This window comes from Nycticebus coucang, chromosome 3, assembly GCF_027406575.1.
Source record: "Nycticebus coucang isolate mNycCou1 chromosome 3, mNycCou1.pri, whole genome shotgun sequence".
In the NCBI taxonomy this organism is placed as follows: Eukaryota; Metazoa; Chordata; class Mammalia; order Primates; family Lorisidae; genus Nycticebus; species Nycticebus coucang.
The window spans coordinates 99,278,081-99,295,363 of record NC_069782.1 but is presented as its reverse complement, the minus strand read 5'-3'; the positions used below and the strand labels follow the sequence as shown (position 1 = coordinate 99,295,363).

Below are 17,283 nucleotides of genomic sequence, written 5' to 3'. Positions count from 1 at the left end.
GTTAAGGGGGGACCTTTTTTTCCTGAAGTTAGGAGGTCTTTTTTTTGTAGATTGGGGGGCGCCTTTTTTTTTTTGAAGTTACAAGAGCCTTTTTTTGAAGTTAGGAGAGCCTTTTTTTTTAAGTTAGTTAGTTGGTGGGGGTGGTTTCTAGGGGAGTTGCATCACAGTGATAACGCAAATAGCACTCAGTGCTAATGCAAATGGTCAGAGCTCAGAGGTAATGATAATTGTAAGCGCTCAGTGTTAATGCAAATTGTTAGTGCTCAGTATTAATGCAAATTGTCAGCAGTCAGTGTTATCGCAAATGGTCAGTGGTCAGTGTTATTGCAAATGGTCAGCGGTCAGTGTTAATGCAAATGGTCAGTGCTCAGTGTTATCGCATGGGAGCCCCAAACTGGTAATCTGCCTAGGGCCCCATGGGAACTTAATCCGGCTCTGCAGACAGCTGAGGAGTAGCAAACCCAATTTAACTGACAGTAAGTGCATTTATATTCTGATTGCTATTCAGTTGTGTATGATGTTGTATGTTGTGTGTTGTGTAAGCCCCGGTTCACACTGTTGCGATCTCTGAGCAGTGTGAGTTCAGCTAGGGCCATACTCGCACTGCTCAGAGATCGGTGAGAAGACCCATGCGATCATATTCCACTGCAGGAAAAGGGAAGGCACATATGCCTTTTTTCTTCCAAAAAAAGGAAGTCTTCTTACCCATGCAATCAGATTCCTGTGAGAGTTCACAGATCGCAGTGCGGTTTGCACAGGGTAGTGTGAACTGGAAAGGTGGTGGAGGAACCGGCTCTGTAATGGTGCCTGTTCCCACACCACACCAGTGTGAGCCTGAGGTAAAAGCGGAGTTCCACTATATGGCACTGGCGAGGCTGAAGTGATGTGGACTGGCAAGGCTGCATTGATGGACACTGATCAGACTGCACTGATGGGCAGTGCAGTCTATATGTCTGTGTGGGCAAAGTTATTGCTGGTATATTGTTTTTGGAGCGCTATATATATATGTATTTTACTAATAGCAATTTGGAATCCCTAGGAAACAATGATATCAAGAAAGAGAAAAATTGACTCGGAGTATAGGATATTCAAAGAATAGTGGACTTATGATTACATTTTCATGTAGTACAAGGAAAGAGCTGTATGTTTGAATATGCCAGAATATGGTATCTGTGTTCAAAGAATACAATTTGCGTCAACACCATCAAACTCAACATAAAGATAAATATGATTGTTTGGTCAGAGAAGTGAGAAAAGATAAAATATTAAAACTGAAATATACATTGACAACTCAGCAAAATACTTTTGTGAAATAGAAACAGCTAAATACTTCATCACTGCGAGCAAGTTTTCAAGTTGCCAAGCTAACAGCATGCACTGGGAGACCATTCATGGAGGGAGAATTTGTTAAAGATGCCTTCTTTCTGTTGCCAAAGAGATGTGTCCAGAGAAGGCCGATTTATTTAGTACAGTGAGTCTTTCAGGACCCTCAATTACACGAAGGATTAAAGAAATGGGAGACAATTTGCATCAGCATTTGCAAAACTCCGCAAAAGAACTTTCCTATTTTTCCTTGGCACTCAATGAAAGTAATGATGTTTGTGATTCTGCATAACTTCTAATTTTTATTCGTGGTACAAATGACTATTTCGAAGTCACAGAAGAGCTTATTGCACTGCAAAGCATCAAAGGAACAACTACAGGAGAGGATATTTATGAAAAGGTTTGCCAAACTATGAATAGTTTGGAGCTGGACTGGGCAAAACTAGCCAGTGTGACAACTGATGGTGCTCCTAGCATGGTGGAGTCTAAGAAAGGAGTAACTGCTCACATTAACCAAGAGATGGACAAACATAACCATTCTCATCCAATAGCCATGCACTGCCTCATCCACCAACAAGTGCTGTGTAGTAAATCACTGAAGTGGGACTCTTTTATGAAAACTGTGTTAACTTGTGTAATCTTTTTCTTTTTTTTTGTAGAGACAGAGTCTCACTTTATGGCCCTCAGTAGAGTGCCATGGCCTCACACAGCTCACAGCAACCTCCAACTCCTGGGCTTAAGCGATTCTCTTGCCTCAGCCTCCCGAGTAGCTGGGACTACAGGCGCCCGCCACAACGCCCGGCTATTTTTTGGTTGCAGTTTTGCCGGGGCTGGGTTTGAACCCGTCACCCTTGGTATATGGGGCCGGCGCCTTACCAACTGAGCCACAGGCGCCACCCTAACTTGTGTAATCTTGTGTTAACTTCATTAGCGGTAATGCACTAAACCACAGACAATTTCAGGAATTTCTGTCTGAGCTAAATGTTGCCTGTGAAGATGTTCCATACCACACAGAAGTCTGTTGGCTGAGTAGAGGGAGAGTTTTGAAACATTTCTATGACTTACTTCCACAGATTACAGTTTTTCTGCTTTCAAAAAACAAAGAAGTACCAGAGCTCAATGATGCAGAATGGAAATGGCACCTTGCCTTTCTGACAGAGGTAACAGAGCTACTCAACAGTTTCAATGTGCAACTTCAAGGAAAGGGGAAGCTCATCTGTTATATGCAATCACATGTGAAATCATTTGAAGTAAAATTAGGCCTCCTCATCAAACAAGTGAAGGAGGAAAATTTCTGCCATCTCCCCACAACTCAAAATCTGTTAGCAGAAAATCCATTGGTTGCATTCCCAAATAAAACGTGTGGATTCAACGGAAAAGTTGCAAAAGGAGTTCCAATTTAGATTTAAAGAGCTTCATCTCCATGAACAGGACATACAGCTTTTCCATAACTCATTTTCTATTGACATTGAAAATGTGGATATGATTTACCAAAAGGAACTGGCTGAACTGCAGAATTGTAACTCTCTGAAAGACGCATTCAAGTCAAGCAGCCTTCCTAATTTCTATGCATCTCTCCCCTCTGAGACATACCCTAATCTCAGGAACCATGCACTCAAAATGGCAACCATCTTTGGCAGCACTTATGTCTGTGAACAGACTTTTTCCAGAATGAAACATCTGAAATCTCCAACCAGATCTAGACTAACTGATGCACACTTGCATCACTTGTTATGGACATTGACCATCTCATTAGCTAAAAGTAGGCCCATAGTTCCCATCGAAATACTGGTAAGTTTGTTGATTTAACTTAACTTGTTCTTCATTCTAAATGTTCCCATTTTGTTTTTTTTTACTTCAAAATAAGATATGTGCAGTGTGCACAGGAATTTGTTCATAGTTTTTTTTTTTTAACTATAGTCTGGCCCTCCAACAGTCTGAGGGGACAGTGAAATGGCCCCCTGTTTAAAAAGTTTGAGTACCCCTGCCTTAGAAGAAATAATTCTCAGCTGGGCACCCATAGTACAGTGGTTACAGCGCCAGCCACATACCCCTAGGGTGGTGAGTTCAAACCAGCCCAGGCCAGCTAAACAACAATGACAACTGCAACAGAAAATAGCCAGGCATTGTGTGGGTTGCCTAATAGTCCCAGGTACTTGGGAGGTTCAGATGACAGAATCACTTAAGCCCAAGAGTTTGAGGTTGCTGTGAGCTGTGACATCACAGCACTCTACTGAGCGTGACATAGTGACAACAAAGTGAGACTCTATCTTAAAAAAAAAAAATGACTCTCAAAATAGAGTCATACAGGCTCAGCGCCCATAGCTCAGTGGTTAGGGCACCTGCCACATGCATCGGGTCTGGTGGGTTCAAACCTGGCCCAGGCCTGCTAAACAACAATGACAACGACAACAAAATACCTGGGCATTGTGGCAGGTGCCTATAGTCCCAGCTACTTGGGAGGTTAAGGCAAGAGAATCACTTAAGCCAAAGAGTTTGAAGTTGCTGTGAGCTGTGACACCAAGGCACTCTACCAAGGGCAACATAATGAGACTCTGTCTCAAAAAAAAAAAAAAATACAGTCACATATCACTTACTACTGGGGATACATTCTAAGAAATATGTTCTTAGGCAATTTTATCTTTGTGCAAGCATCATACTCACACAAGCATAGATGGTATAGTCTACTATATACTGAGGCTATATGGTAAGTACCTATTGCTCCTAGGCTACAGACGTGACAGCATATTACTGTACTGAACACTGCAGGCAACTGTAACACAGTGGTTAAATATTTGTATATTTAAATGTATCTAAACATAGAACATGTACAGCATCTGGGAGGCTGAGGCAGGTAGATTGCCTGAACTCAGGAGCTGGAGACCAGCCTGAGCAAGAGCAAGACCCCTCTAAAAATAGCCAAGTGCTGTGGTGGGTATCTGTAGTCCCAGTTACTTAGGAGGCTGAGGCAGAAGGATCAGTTGAGCCCAGGAGTTTGAAGTTGCTGTGAGCTAAGACGCCACAGCACTCTACTGAGAGTGATAAAGTGACACTATGTCTGAAAAAAAAAGAACATGTACAGTAAAAATATGGTATTTTTTTTTCCAGACACAATTTCACTCTAGGCCAGTCTCGCTCTGTTATCTCAGGCTAGAATGTCCTAGTGTCATAGCTCACAGCAACCCCAAACTCCTGGGCATAAACTATCCTCTTACCTAAACCTCCCAAGTAGCTAAGACTACAGGCGCCCACCACCACACCAGGCTGGTTGTTTGGTTTTTTTTTTTTTTTTGAGACAGAGCCTCAAGCTGTCACCCTGAGCAGAGTGCCCTGGCATCACAGCTCACAGCAAACTCCAACTCCTGGGCTCAAGTGATTCTCCTGCCTCTGCCTCCCAAGTAGCTAGGACTATAGGTGCCCGCCACAACACCCAGCTTTTTTTTTTTTCTTTTTTTGTTGCAGCCATCATTGTTTGGCATTTGAACCCGCCAGCTCAGGTGTATGTGGCTGGTGCCTTAGCTGCTTGAGCCACAGGCGCCGAGCCTGGCTTTTCTATTTTTGTAGTAGAGATGTAGTAGATTTTGTAGACCTCCTGAGGCTGGTCTTGAACTCTTAAACTCAAGCAATCAACCTGCCTCAGCCTCCCAGGGTACTAGGATTACAGGCGTGAGCCATAGCACCTGGAGTCTTATACCTTAACATTTTATCAAACACCATCAGGAAACATTTTATAAAGTTTAGGTTTTTAAAAAAATACAAACATATATACATATATATATATATTTTTTTCTTACCTATCACCCTTGGTAGGGTGCCATAATGTCACAGCTCACAGCAACTCCAACTCCTGGGCTTAGGCAATTCTCTTGCCTCAGCCTCCCAAGTAGCTGGGACTACAGGCGCCCGCCACAATGCCCAGCTATTTTTTTGTTGCAGTTTGGCCAAGCCCGGGTTTGAACCCACCACCCTCAGTATACGGGGCCGGCGCACTACCCACTGAGCCACAGGTGCCTCCCAAACATATATTTTTATACTAAAATAAAACCAAATCTTTTATTCCCTTGCAACTCCATTTTTCCTGTTTCTTAAAGGTCCCTACACCTGTATGCCATTATAAATAACATCAAGTTTGAACATCATTTACTATATAACTCTAAAATCTGGGTTTGATGGCTGGGTGTAGTAGCTTCACCTGTAATCCTAGCACTCTGGGAGGCTGAGGGGGGTGTAATGCCTGAGCTAAGGAGTTTGAGACTAGCCTGAACAAAAGACCTCATCTGTACAAAAATAGAAAAATTAGCTAAGAATGGCGGCATGCACCTGTAGTCCCAGCTACTTAGGAGGCTGAGGCAGGAGGATCGTTTGAGTCTCGGAGTCTGAGACTGCAGTGAGGTATGCCGATGCTAGAGCATCAAATAGAGATCCTGTCTCAAAAAAAAAAACCAAAAAATTACCTAATTTACAAGAATTAAGATAGACTAAAGGGCATGCTTCCATTTTTAATTACACCCTATAGAACATAAGAACTTAGCCTTTAACACTTCAAGTGTGAAAAAAAATTTTCAATACTTTTGAGTTCTTAGCTGGAATACGCTAGCTTTGAGGACATTTCACACACATTTGTCGGATGAAACAAGCTGATGACAATATAGGTCACAATAATTTTCAAAGGAAGAAAAGTAACTTATCCAACTTCTATGTTTATAAATGGTTCAGATGAAAGCATGAATCTCCTGAGCCTTTGCCGTGGATTTAGCCTAAATCAGTCTTCAATACATAGATAGCTATTGACTGCTTACTGCATACAAATTAGTTTAACACTTAGAAAACAGATATGCACAATTGATATATACTATCTTAAAGGGAATTGCAATTTCCTGCAATGTAAGACAGCATGGCAAATATAGGAAAGCAGGAAAAATAGTGACAAAGAGCATAAAAGAAGTGGTTAATTCTTATTAAAGTTGCCAAGAAAAACTTAAAGGAAATGGAATTGAGGCTGAGCAATAAAGAATGAACAGAATTTTATCAGAAGAGAAGGGAAGAAGTGGGGGATTTAAGGCTAACAGAACATAAACTAGAATGTGAGGTACTTCAGAGGAAGAGTAAATACACGTCTGTGGTTAGAGATGAACAGTAATAAGTTACTTACTTAAGACCAGGTAAATCCCGGACACTGGCCCCTATTTCCTCTGCTTCTGGGTACAACTTCTCTACCAGTTCCAAAGGGCCCCAGATAGTTTTATTATAACTCAAAAATGATTTTCTTACTGAAAAAAAAAAAAAATACAATGCATACAATTTCCACATATAAAATAGTGGTAACTTGTTTTTTAAATATTTACTTTCAACTTCTCTAACTTAACATATAATTAATTAGTCAGAGATCATTCCTCTGTTTTAGCCACTATGGCAGCCCTGTTGATTAAGAGCCTGTTTAACCAGGAGCCTGTGGCCCATCCTATTTTTTTGGTTGCCCATCCTATTTTTTAAAAAATGCATCTCAACCATTCTTTCTTTCTTTCTTCTCTTTTTTAAGAGATAGAGTCTCACTTTATCGCCCTTGGTAGAGTGCCATGGCATCACAGCTTACAGCAACCTCCAGCTCTTTGGCTTAGGCGATTCTCTTGCCTCAGCCTCCCAAGTAGCTGGGACTACTTGGTGCCGGCCACAATGCCCGGCTATTTTTTGTTGCAGTTTGGCTGGGGCCGGGTTTGAACCTGCCACTCTTTTTTTTTTTTTTTTTTGTAGAGACAGAGTCTCACTGTACCGCCCTCGGGTAGAGTGCCGTGGCGTCACACGGCTCACAGCAACCTCTAACTCTTGGGCTTACGCAATTCTCTTGCCTCAGCCTCCCAAAAGGCTGGGTCTACAGGTGCCCACCACAACGCCCGGCTATTTTTTGTTGTTGTTGTTGTAGTTTGGCCGGGGCTGGGTTTGAACCCGCCACCCTCGGCATATGGGGCCGGCGCCCTACTCACTGAGCCACAGGCACCGCCCAAACCCGCCACTCTTAGTATACGGGACTGGCGCCCTACTCACTGAGCCACAGGTGCCGCCCTCAGCCATTCTTTCATATCAAATATGCAGGCAATTAAGGTAAAATATGACTCCAATCATTCCTTACCAGTACCAAAATAAAGACTGGTGGCCCTAGATGATTGATCTTTGTAAGTCTATTAAATAACCACAAAGAAAAACTTATTTTAATTTTAAATATGAAAAATTACGAACTTGCTTTTATTTTATCCTGTGATTTGGGTAATGAGTAATCATGGAATCTCTATACATTTCTTTTTCAGTACTGATCAGATCTCCCACATCTTCTGCATTTTAGTACTCATCATCTCCCTGGTATACCAATCACATGCATCACCCAAGGACAACCAAGATAGGCAACTTTTCCTGGAGGTCCAAAATCACAAGCACATGTAGCTTTATAATTCATCAAGATAAGCCTACAACTGCTAGGATGTGCTCACCATATTTTGAGAAGCAAAGGATAACAAATTCGAGGCTGGGCACAGTGGTTCACATCTATAATCCTACCACTTTGGGAGCCCAAGGTAGAAGGATTGCTCGAGGTCAGGACTTCAAGATCAGCCTGAACAAGAGTGAGACCTCATCTCTACTAAAAATAGAAAAAAACAGCTGGGTATAGTGATGCAAACCTATAGTTCCAGCCACTTGGGAGTCTGAGGCAGGAAGACTACTACTTGAACCCAGGAGTTTGAGGCTTGAGGCTGCAGTGAGCTATGATTATACAACTGCTCTCTACGCAGGGCAAAGAGCAAGACAGAAAAAAGGAAAAAGGAAAAAAAAGAATACATTCTAAAAAGTTTAAATTTAACTATTTTGGTCATCATTTGGAAAACTCCATTTCAACCGACCTGAGAAAAATAAAGATATATATCATGGCTATTTTTTTAAAATAAAGTTTTCCTTTTCTTTTTTAGAGAGAGTCTTGCTCTATCACCTAGGCTGAAATGCAATGGCCCAATCATAGTTCAGTGTAACCTCAAACTCCTGGGCTCAAGTGATCCCCCAGCCTCAGCCTCAGCCTCCTGTGGAGCTGATACTAAAGATGCATACCACCATACTTGACTAATTAAAAAAAAAAGTTTGGCTGGGCACAGTGGCTCATGCATATAATCCTAGCACTCTGGGATGCTGAGGTGGGTGGATCGCTTGAGCTCATGAGTTCACCAGTCTTTACTAAAAATGTAAAAAACTGAGACAAGAGAATCTCTTCAGCCCAAGAGTTTGATGTTGCTGTGAGCTATGAGGCCACAGCACTCTTAGAGTGACAAAGTGAGACTCTGTCTCAAAAAAACAGTCTTTTTGCTATGTTGCCCAGGCTGGTCCCTCGGCCTTGGCCACCCAAAGTACTGGGAGTGAGCCACTGCACCTGGCCTAAAATAACAGTAACTGTCCTAGAAAATGGAAACCAGTTCAGAGTATTTATGTTGAAAAAGTTTAAAAACTAAATATGCTTTTTTTTTTCTTTTTTTTGAGACAGAGTTTGGGCCTCTGAGACAGAGTGTTAGGATTTCAGGCATGAGCCACGGTGCCCGGCTCAAATATGCTTTTTATAGAATATTAACAACTAAGCATTTTCTGAAGACCATCTATTAGAAAACAAAGTTATAAGAGATTTCCTCCCCAAATCAACTGATTCAGTATTTTTTAATGCAAAGTAACAGTTATTGTGGCCTAAAAAGAACCTCACATTTTCAGGTATATTTCAAATGGAAAGGGGGAGATTTTAAAGTGAGTTAAATTTTTTTTTTTTGTAGAGACAGAGTCTCACTTTATGGCCCTCGGTAGAGTGCCATGGCATCACACAGCTCACAGCAACCTCCAACTCCTGGGCTTAAGCGATTCTCCTGCCTCAGCCTCCCGAGTAACTGGGACCACAGGCGCCCGACACAACGCCCGGCTATTTTTTTTTTTTTTTTTTTTTGGTTGCAGTTCAGCCGGGGCCGGGTTTGAACCCACCACCCTCGGTATATGGGGCCGGCGCCTTACCAACTGAGCCACAGGCGCCGCCCTAAAGTGAGTTAAATTTTTAAAAATCTCATGATACCTTTAAGACCATGTTTCAGACAATGTTCCATAACAACAAAGAACTGCTGCAAGGGAGGATAGTCAGAATCCAAAGTGCGGCCGAAACTTAGAGCAGATTCAATGAGTCCTTTGATACTCAGTTTAGCCATGTTTAACAAGTTTGCTCTCTCTACAGCTGTGGGGTCTTTTGTAGCTGAAAGCACAAGAAAAGAGTCCAACAACATTTGCAAGACATAACAATGAAAAATACACAAACTCTTCCCATATCCTATAAAAACAATAATATTCTGCTTTTCCTTGGTCAACAAACTGTCACCCAACTAAACTATACCCCTAGTTAATTTCTCTTTATATCTGTTTCACATGTATCATAGAAAACTACCATCCTCATTTCAGCCAACATTTATTAATTATTGCCAAGATCCTAAACATCTGCCATTCTACTGAATTTATTTTGTTTTTGTGGTACCTCTTCATGGAGAGTAAGTTTTTAAAATGATCTTTGAGGTCACAGACAACACGTTCAAGGGCTTCATGCAAAAGGGGATAGCAGGTGTAGTCTAAGGATTAATTCTAAGGTTAAAATGTCCAGAATAAACCAGCAAAAAATGGGGGGGGGCAGTAAAAATTCTAAGATTTTGGTATCATCCACAAAAAATACAACAAGTAAAATGTACTGACAAAAGTACACAGAAAACCAAACGCTTTCACTCATTTTAGCCATCTGTCTTGTTTCTTCATTCTGACTATAGTTCTGTATGGCATGACTCCTTTATTTTCCAAGAAGAAATAAAAGCAGGGACCAGTTTTCAATTCAAGCTCCCTGTCCTTCCACAAAGCCGATGCCCACCATTTCCAATATGAATACGAAGTTAATAATAGATGCATATTTTTAATGGCTTGATTTTTTATTGTTACTTTAAAATCACAAGAACAACTACTTTCTTCCCCACAAATTTTATTCTCAGTTTACTTAGTAATTTAGATATTTTCCCATCATCTCATTACTGCTGGGAGTGGCAGAAATATTCTCAACAAAACACAGATGACAAAACTCTGGTCTTAGTTTTACCAGAAGCACTTACAACATTTCATAATCTCTGGCAAATTTACAAATAATCAAAATAATCAAAATTTCGCTCCACTGAACAAAACCGGAGTCTCCGGACTCAGTATTCTAGTTGTGCTCTCAGGTAGGTAGGCGTGAAGCCTAACTCTCAGTCTTAAGCAATTAAAAATGCAAACAGCCACAGCTTCCATGACCAAGCTGGCTGAGGGAAATGCCCACACACGACATCATTTCTTCAGATCTGCCCTGTGGTCTGATTCCCATTTTTGGGGGGGCGGAGAGCAAAAACCACTTGATGTTTCATAATATGTGGCAATTCTCAATTTCCTTAACAGCATGCACCACAATCCATAACTGCGATGCGACACCACACAAAGGGCGGCTCTGCAGCTGCTGCGAGGAGGGCACCAGCGGTTCCCAAGCAGAGGGGCGTTTACACCGCGGCCCCGCCCCGGCTGGGCTAGCTGACTTGTCCCGCCCGGACGCGACCCCCCAAACCCGGCCGAAAGTACGCCAGGAGACCGGGCAAAGGACCTGTCCATGCATCTTGCCGGGGCCTAGAGCCCCTTCCCTGCCTATGTTTCCCGAACTCCGTCCTCCAGCAAGGCTGCCTACAGGCCTAGGGGTTCCCCAAGGACCCCCACGGAGCGCTCACCCAAGGTTTTGCGCATCATCACTCCCCCTCTCCCGCCCACGGCGTCGGGCACCCAGGCCAAAACCTGACACACGTCTTCCCTCCGCCACCCCCAAAGCTGAAACGTCATGGCCCGTCCCGGATCGTTCCCCGACGCGAGAACGACACTCCAGCTGGCCTGGTCCTCGCTCCCTGGAAGCGGTGGAACCTCAAACCTCGGCCACCAGGTCCCAGAAGGGAGGCGAAAGCGGGAGGAAACGAGGGGGGCGCGTTGCCATGACGATCCCCGGAGCCCCCCGAGTCCCAGGCTGTCCCCGCCCACCCCGCGTTCGGGCCCCTGTTCCGACTGGCGGCCTCAGCGCCCCAGCCCCACCCGCAGTCCACCTCGCACGGCTGCGGCCTTCGGCCGGGAAGGGAGGGCTGGGCGGCCGCTCTCGGCCAGCTCCCCTTACCCATGGCGGCGGCGCGGTATCGGGCTGGGGCTCCCTCGGCGGGGCCCGCAGATCCCCCCCAAGGCGCTCCGCGGCCGCCACCGCATCTGCCGCCAGGCCCACTGCGACCCACAGCGCCCCCGGTGGCAGGAGGACTCCGGGGCGGCGCCCGGGGTGAGGCGGGGGCCGCGGAGCCTGCAGCCGGCCGAGGCGAAAACACGCCCTCCCTGAGCCTCTTCGCGTCCTGCGGAGCCCGGGAGAAGAAAAAGGAGCTGGAAGGAGACCTCGGTGTGAGGAGCCCAAGGGCTAGACCCTTAGTCGGACCACAGGTCTCTCGTGCTAGAGACTTCCCCAGAGCTCAAAGACTAGATTTCCACGGGGCGGTGAGCCTTGTGCCACCGTTTCCTTCCACTGGAACCTGCCTGACCGCTTCCCTTTCATCTGCACGATCTTTTTTTTTTTTTTTTTTTTTAGACAGAGTCTCCCTTTTTCACCCCCAGTAGACAGTTCACAGCAACCTCAAACTCTTAGGCTTAAGCGATTCTCTTGCCTCAGCCTCCCAAGTAGCTGGGACTACAGGCGCCCACCACAACGCCCGGCTATTTTTTTGGTGCAGTTGTCAATGTTTAGCAGGCCGGGGCCGAGTTCGAACCCGGCAGTCCCTGTGTATGTGGCCGGCGCCCTAACCACTGAGCCACCGGCGCCGAGCCTCATCTGCCAAATCTCATAAGGAACCGTAAGAATTTAGTAAACCCAAAGGAAATAAAATAGACACAAATATACTAAAACTTTATTTTTCTGTATCCCACTTAGGTAAGCGAAAACCACTTACCCACCCCCAAATCGGGACAATTAAACCAGTGAAAACACTGGTTATAAAAAGCAATAAGCAGTAGGCTCATTAATCAAGGGAAAGAGATGGAAAGGTAACATTTTCTCATTTCGAGAAAGGGGGGGAATCTCACAGTCAGATAGCACTAGGTTTAAAATAAACCATTTTGGGAAAAGTATGCTACTACCTAGTCATACCTGCAGGTGTGAGACTGCTGCCTTGCAAGTAGAAATGATATGAGGACAATTAATGACAATTATGGTTATGGGGGGGGAACAGAAAGAGGGAAGGAGGGAGGTGGGTGGGGCCTTGGTGTGTGTCACACTTTATGGGGGCAAGACATGATTCCAAGAGGGACTTTACCTAACAATTGCAATCAGTGTAACTGGCTTATTGTACCCTCAATGAATCCCCAACAATAAAAAAATAAATAAATAAAAATAAATGATGGTACAAAGAGAAAAAAAAAGAAATATTTCATGAAAATGGAGCAGTGTTGCCTTGACTAGTATAAAGTTCTGTTACATTTACTTCTTTTGCTTTTGTATTGTGAGGTAATCATACATGGATAAAAATGTATAAATGGGCCCAACGTGATGGCTGCTCACACCTGGAATCCCAGCACATTGGGAGGCCAAGGAGGGGAGGATCACTTGAGCCCTGAAGTTCCAGGCGCTATAATGGCACCACTGCACCCCTGCCTGGGTGAATGAGTAGGACTCTCTCTTAAAACAAAAGTATAAAACATAATCTTAGCACTCTTGGGGGCCAAGGCTAGAGATCGTTTGAGCACAGGAGTTTGAGGTTGCAATGGGCTATCATTATGCCTCTGCACTTCCTGCCTGGGTGACCCAAAGAGACTCTTGTCTCAAAAAAAAAAAAAAAAGTCTAAAACATATATATAGTTTAATGAATCATTATAAAGTGAATAACAAGGTAACCATTACTAGATCAAGCATAGAACAGACACCATCCCAGGAAATACCCATCAACTCCAATCACAATCCCTTCCAGAGATAAATACTATTCTTTTATGAGACAGGATTCCTTGTTTTTTCTGTGTATTACCACCACCTAAGGTGGTAATATGTGCCCTAAATAATGTAGGTTATCTTTGCCTATTTGTAAACCTCTCACAAATGGAATTAATACTGCACAAACTTTTGTCTTTTGCTCATCACTGTATGAGATTCATCCAAATCCATGAGGAGATGCCAGTTGGACATACTTCCTTCTGTGTGTATATAAGAATCTATGGGCATATAATTAAGAGAATTACCACCTGGAAATCAGGTATGTCAAAGATGTCAAACTGTTTTTAAACTCAAAATTCATGCTCCTACCAGAACTATATGGTTTTTCCACTGCTCTAGGTCCATTTTAGAGTGGAATTTTGAAAATTTCATTTTCACCAATCTTATGGATATTTTATTTTGTATTTACCTGATTACTGAGAACACTGAAGACCTTTTCCTGTGTTTACTGATTATTTGGAGTTACTGTTTTGCAAAGAACCTGTTCAAGTTTCTCTTTTCTATTTTTCTTTACTTTTTTTTGAGACAGAGTCTCACTTTGTCACCCTGGATAGAGTACCATGATGTCACAGCTCACAGCAACCTCTAGCTCTTGGGCTCAACGCACCCGCCACAATGCCTGGCTATTTTTTTGTTGCAGTTTGGCTGGGGCCGGGTTTGAACCCAGAACCCACGGTATTTGGGGCCACCCTATTTTTTTTTTCTTTTTGAGACAGAGTCTCACTATGTTGCCCCAGGTAGAGTGCTGTGGCATCACAGCTCACAGCAACCTCCAACTCTTGGGCTTAAGTGATTCTCTTGCCTCAGCCTCCCAAGTAGCTGGGACTACAGGCGCCTACCACAACATCCAGCTATTTTTTGTTGCAGTTGTCGTCGTCGTTTTAGCTGGCCCGGGCCAGGTTCAAACCTACCAGCATCTGCGTATGTGGCTGACACCATAACCACTGTGCTATGGGCGCCGAGCCCCAATTTTTGTTTTTTACACCGTAGTCTTGATCACAATAAACTGAACTACCAGTAATTACTAAAAGATGAGGTTACCAAAAAATTGCATCTTATAAAATGTGTAGTGTTTGAAATTGTCACTAAAATCATATACTGCTCTATAAATAGAAGACAAAAATGTTTTAAAGATATGCCAAAAAAAAAAAAAAGAAAGAAAAGATATGCCAAGACTTTTAGCTCAGAGGAATGCTTTAAATGAATTTCTTTGTTCTGAGTCTTCGACATTCTACTTACATAACAGCCCTCTCAGGAAACACTGAAGACATGAGCTAGAAGGCAGTTATGTAAGTAGAATGTGGAAGACAGAGTAAAGTACCAGGTTGATAAATAGCCAGGTAAGTAATGGTCAAACCCAGTGACTGTCCAAGGATAGATGACCAAACCAGACTTACAGCTCAGGGGAAAACCTGCCTTTGACAACTGAGGTATGAAGAGAAATGAAAGGAATGGTAAGGGCTTGGGTAAGCTCTCACCTAATGGGCACAATATAGGAGATAGATCACATACCTCCTGGGTGAAGGGCTCAACTACAAAATGGACTTCACCAAACACGCACACAATGTAACCTAAGCGTATGTGTGTGTATCTACATACACACACACACACATATTTTTTTTTTTGAGGAGGGGAGACAGAGTCTCACTCTGTCACCCTAGGTAGAGTGCTGTGGTATCACAGCCCACAGCAACCTCAAACTCTTAGGCTCAAGAGATCCTCTTGTCTCAGCCTCCCGAATAGCTGAGACTCCAGGTCCAGATATCACATCTGGCTAGTAAATCTATTTTTTTTTTTTTATTTCCCACTGGATATGAGCATGGGTGGGATATGCTAGAGAAGTTATTTATTTATTTATTTAATTTTTTTTTTTTTGCGGGGGCTGGGTTTGAACCTGCCACCTCTGGCATATGGGGCCGGGCGCCCTATGCCTTTGAGCCACAGGCGCCACCTGTAAATCTATTTTCTAATAGTAGAGACAGGGTCTCCTTTTGCTCGGCTGGTCTCGAACTCCTAAGCTCACGAGATCCACCTGCCTCACCCTCCCAGAGTGCTACAGGTGTGAGCCACCACACCCAGCCTTGTACCCTTATATTAATCTGAAAGAAAAAGAAAGGAATCAGAGCTGTCAGCAACAGAAAAGTCAGAAGGTAGGCATTCTGATTCAGGAATGGAGCCAGTGGAATGGATACATCCAGGCTTTACACTTTTACAAGGGAAGTCTTGTGGAGGTCAATGTTACTTATTTTTTTTTTTTTTTTGAGACAGAGCTTCAAGCTGTTGCCCTGGGTAGAGTGCTATGGCATCATAGCTCATAGCAACCTCCAACTCGAGCGCAAATCATCCTCTTGCCTCAGTTTTTCTATTTTTAGTAGAGATGAGGTATTGCTTTGCTCATGCTGGTCTTGAAGTGGTGAGCTCAAGCAATCCACCGGCCTTAGCCTCCCAGAGGGCTAGGATTACAGGTGTGAGCCACCACACCCAGCCTAGGCTAATGGTACTTTTGCTCGGGAACTGCACAAGATGCCCCATAATGGAGGGTGGACACTAGTGCTGTTTTTAGTCCTTAATTATAGATGTCATATTATGCTTCAATATTAGCTCCCTGAAAGCCTGATATGGATTTAACCTCCAACTCACCCCAACGCTTCACTACACAGCACCTTAGTGACAGCACAGAAGACATATCCTCTTTTTTTTTTTTTGGCGACAGAATCTCACTCTCTTGCCTCCAGAGAGTGCTGTAACATCCTAGCTCACAGCAACCTCAAACTCTTGGCCTACCACAACACCCAGTTAGTTGTTTTTGTTTTCTTTTGTTTTGTTTTTTGTAGAGACAGAGTCTCACTTTACCGCCCTCAGGAGAGTGCCATGATGTCACAGGACTCACGGCAACCTCCAGCTCTTGGGCTTCCGCGATTTTCCTGCCTCAGCCTCCCAAGCAGCTGAGACTACAGGCACCCGCCACAACGCCCGGCTATTTTTTGGTTGCAGTTCAGCCGGGAACCCGCCACCCTCAGTATATGGGGCCGGTGGCCTACTCACTGAGCCACAGGCGCCACCCTTTGTTTTTTTTAAGAGACAAGTTCTTGCTCTGGCTCAGGCTAGTATCTAACCTATGAACTCAGGCAATCCACCTGCCTCAGCCTCCCAGAGTGCTGGGATTATAGGTGTAAGCCAGCACCCAGTCCCTAACTCTTTTAAATAATTAAATGGGTAGAATCTGTGACCAAGACAAATCCAAGAATGACAGGAAACATGGAACTCCTCTACAGGTTCTTCTTTTCGTTTTTTTCTTTTTGAGATGGAGTCTCACTTTATTGCCCTCAGTAGTGCTGTGGCGTCACAGCTCACAGCAACCTCCAACTCTGGGGCTTAAGCAATTCTCTTGCCTCAGCCTCCCAAGTAGATGGGATTACAGGCGGCCACCACAACACCTGATTATTTTTTCGGTTGCAGTTGTCATTGTTTAGCAGGCCAGGGTCAGGTTTGAACCCGCCACCCTCAGCGCATTTGGCCCAGGCCATAACCACTGTACTATGGACGCCAAGCCTGGAGTTTTACTTTTCAAGCCATGCAAATGTGTAATGAAGCAACCATTGACTAAACCAAAAGAACTTTTTTTTTTTCTTGAGACAGAGCCTTACTTTGTTGCCCTCAGTAGAGTGCTTGGAAATCACAGCTCACAGCAACCTCAAACTCTTGGGCTTAAGGAATTCACTTGCCTTAGCCTCTCGAGTAGCTGAGACTAAAGGCACCCTCCACAATGCCTGGCTATTTGTTTTGGTTGCAGTTGTCATTGTTGTTTAGCAGACCTGGGCTGGGCTTGAACCCACCAGCCTTGGTGTATGTGGCCTGCACCCAACTCACTGAGCTATGGGCGCTGAGCCCAA

At 44.0% G+C, this 17,283-nt stretch overlaps 1 protein-coding gene across 6 annotated transcripts in view; it reads right to left on the bottom strand.

The window, feature by feature from the left end:
• RUFY2 (RUN and FYVE domain containing 2) overlaps nucleotides 1-11,642 on the bottom strand; it is a 67,830-nt gene extending 56,188 nt beyond the window's left edge. For 3 of the 6 annotated variants that reach the window (XM_053586402.1, XM_053586398.1, XM_053586403.1), the window contains exons 1-3: nucleotides 11,115-11,299; nucleotides 9,410-9,583; nucleotides 6,476-6,593 (exon numbers count right to left, since the gene is read on the bottom strand). In XM_053586402.1, the coding sequence (XP_053442377.1) occupies nucleotides 6,476-6,593; nucleotides 9,410-9,583; nucleotides 11,115-11,223 (401 nt within the window). In that variant the 5' untranslated portion in view covers nucleotides 11,224-11,299. Of the gene's footprint in view, nucleotides 1-6,475; nucleotides 6,594-9,409; nucleotides 9,584-11,114; nucleotides 11,347-11,466; nucleotides 11,486-11,545 lie in introns of those variants that run through there. The other 3 variants (XM_053586399.1, XM_053586400.1, XM_053586397.1) reach the window with 3 other exon arrangements.
• Nucleotides 11,643-17,283: the final 5,641 nt, after the last annotated feature.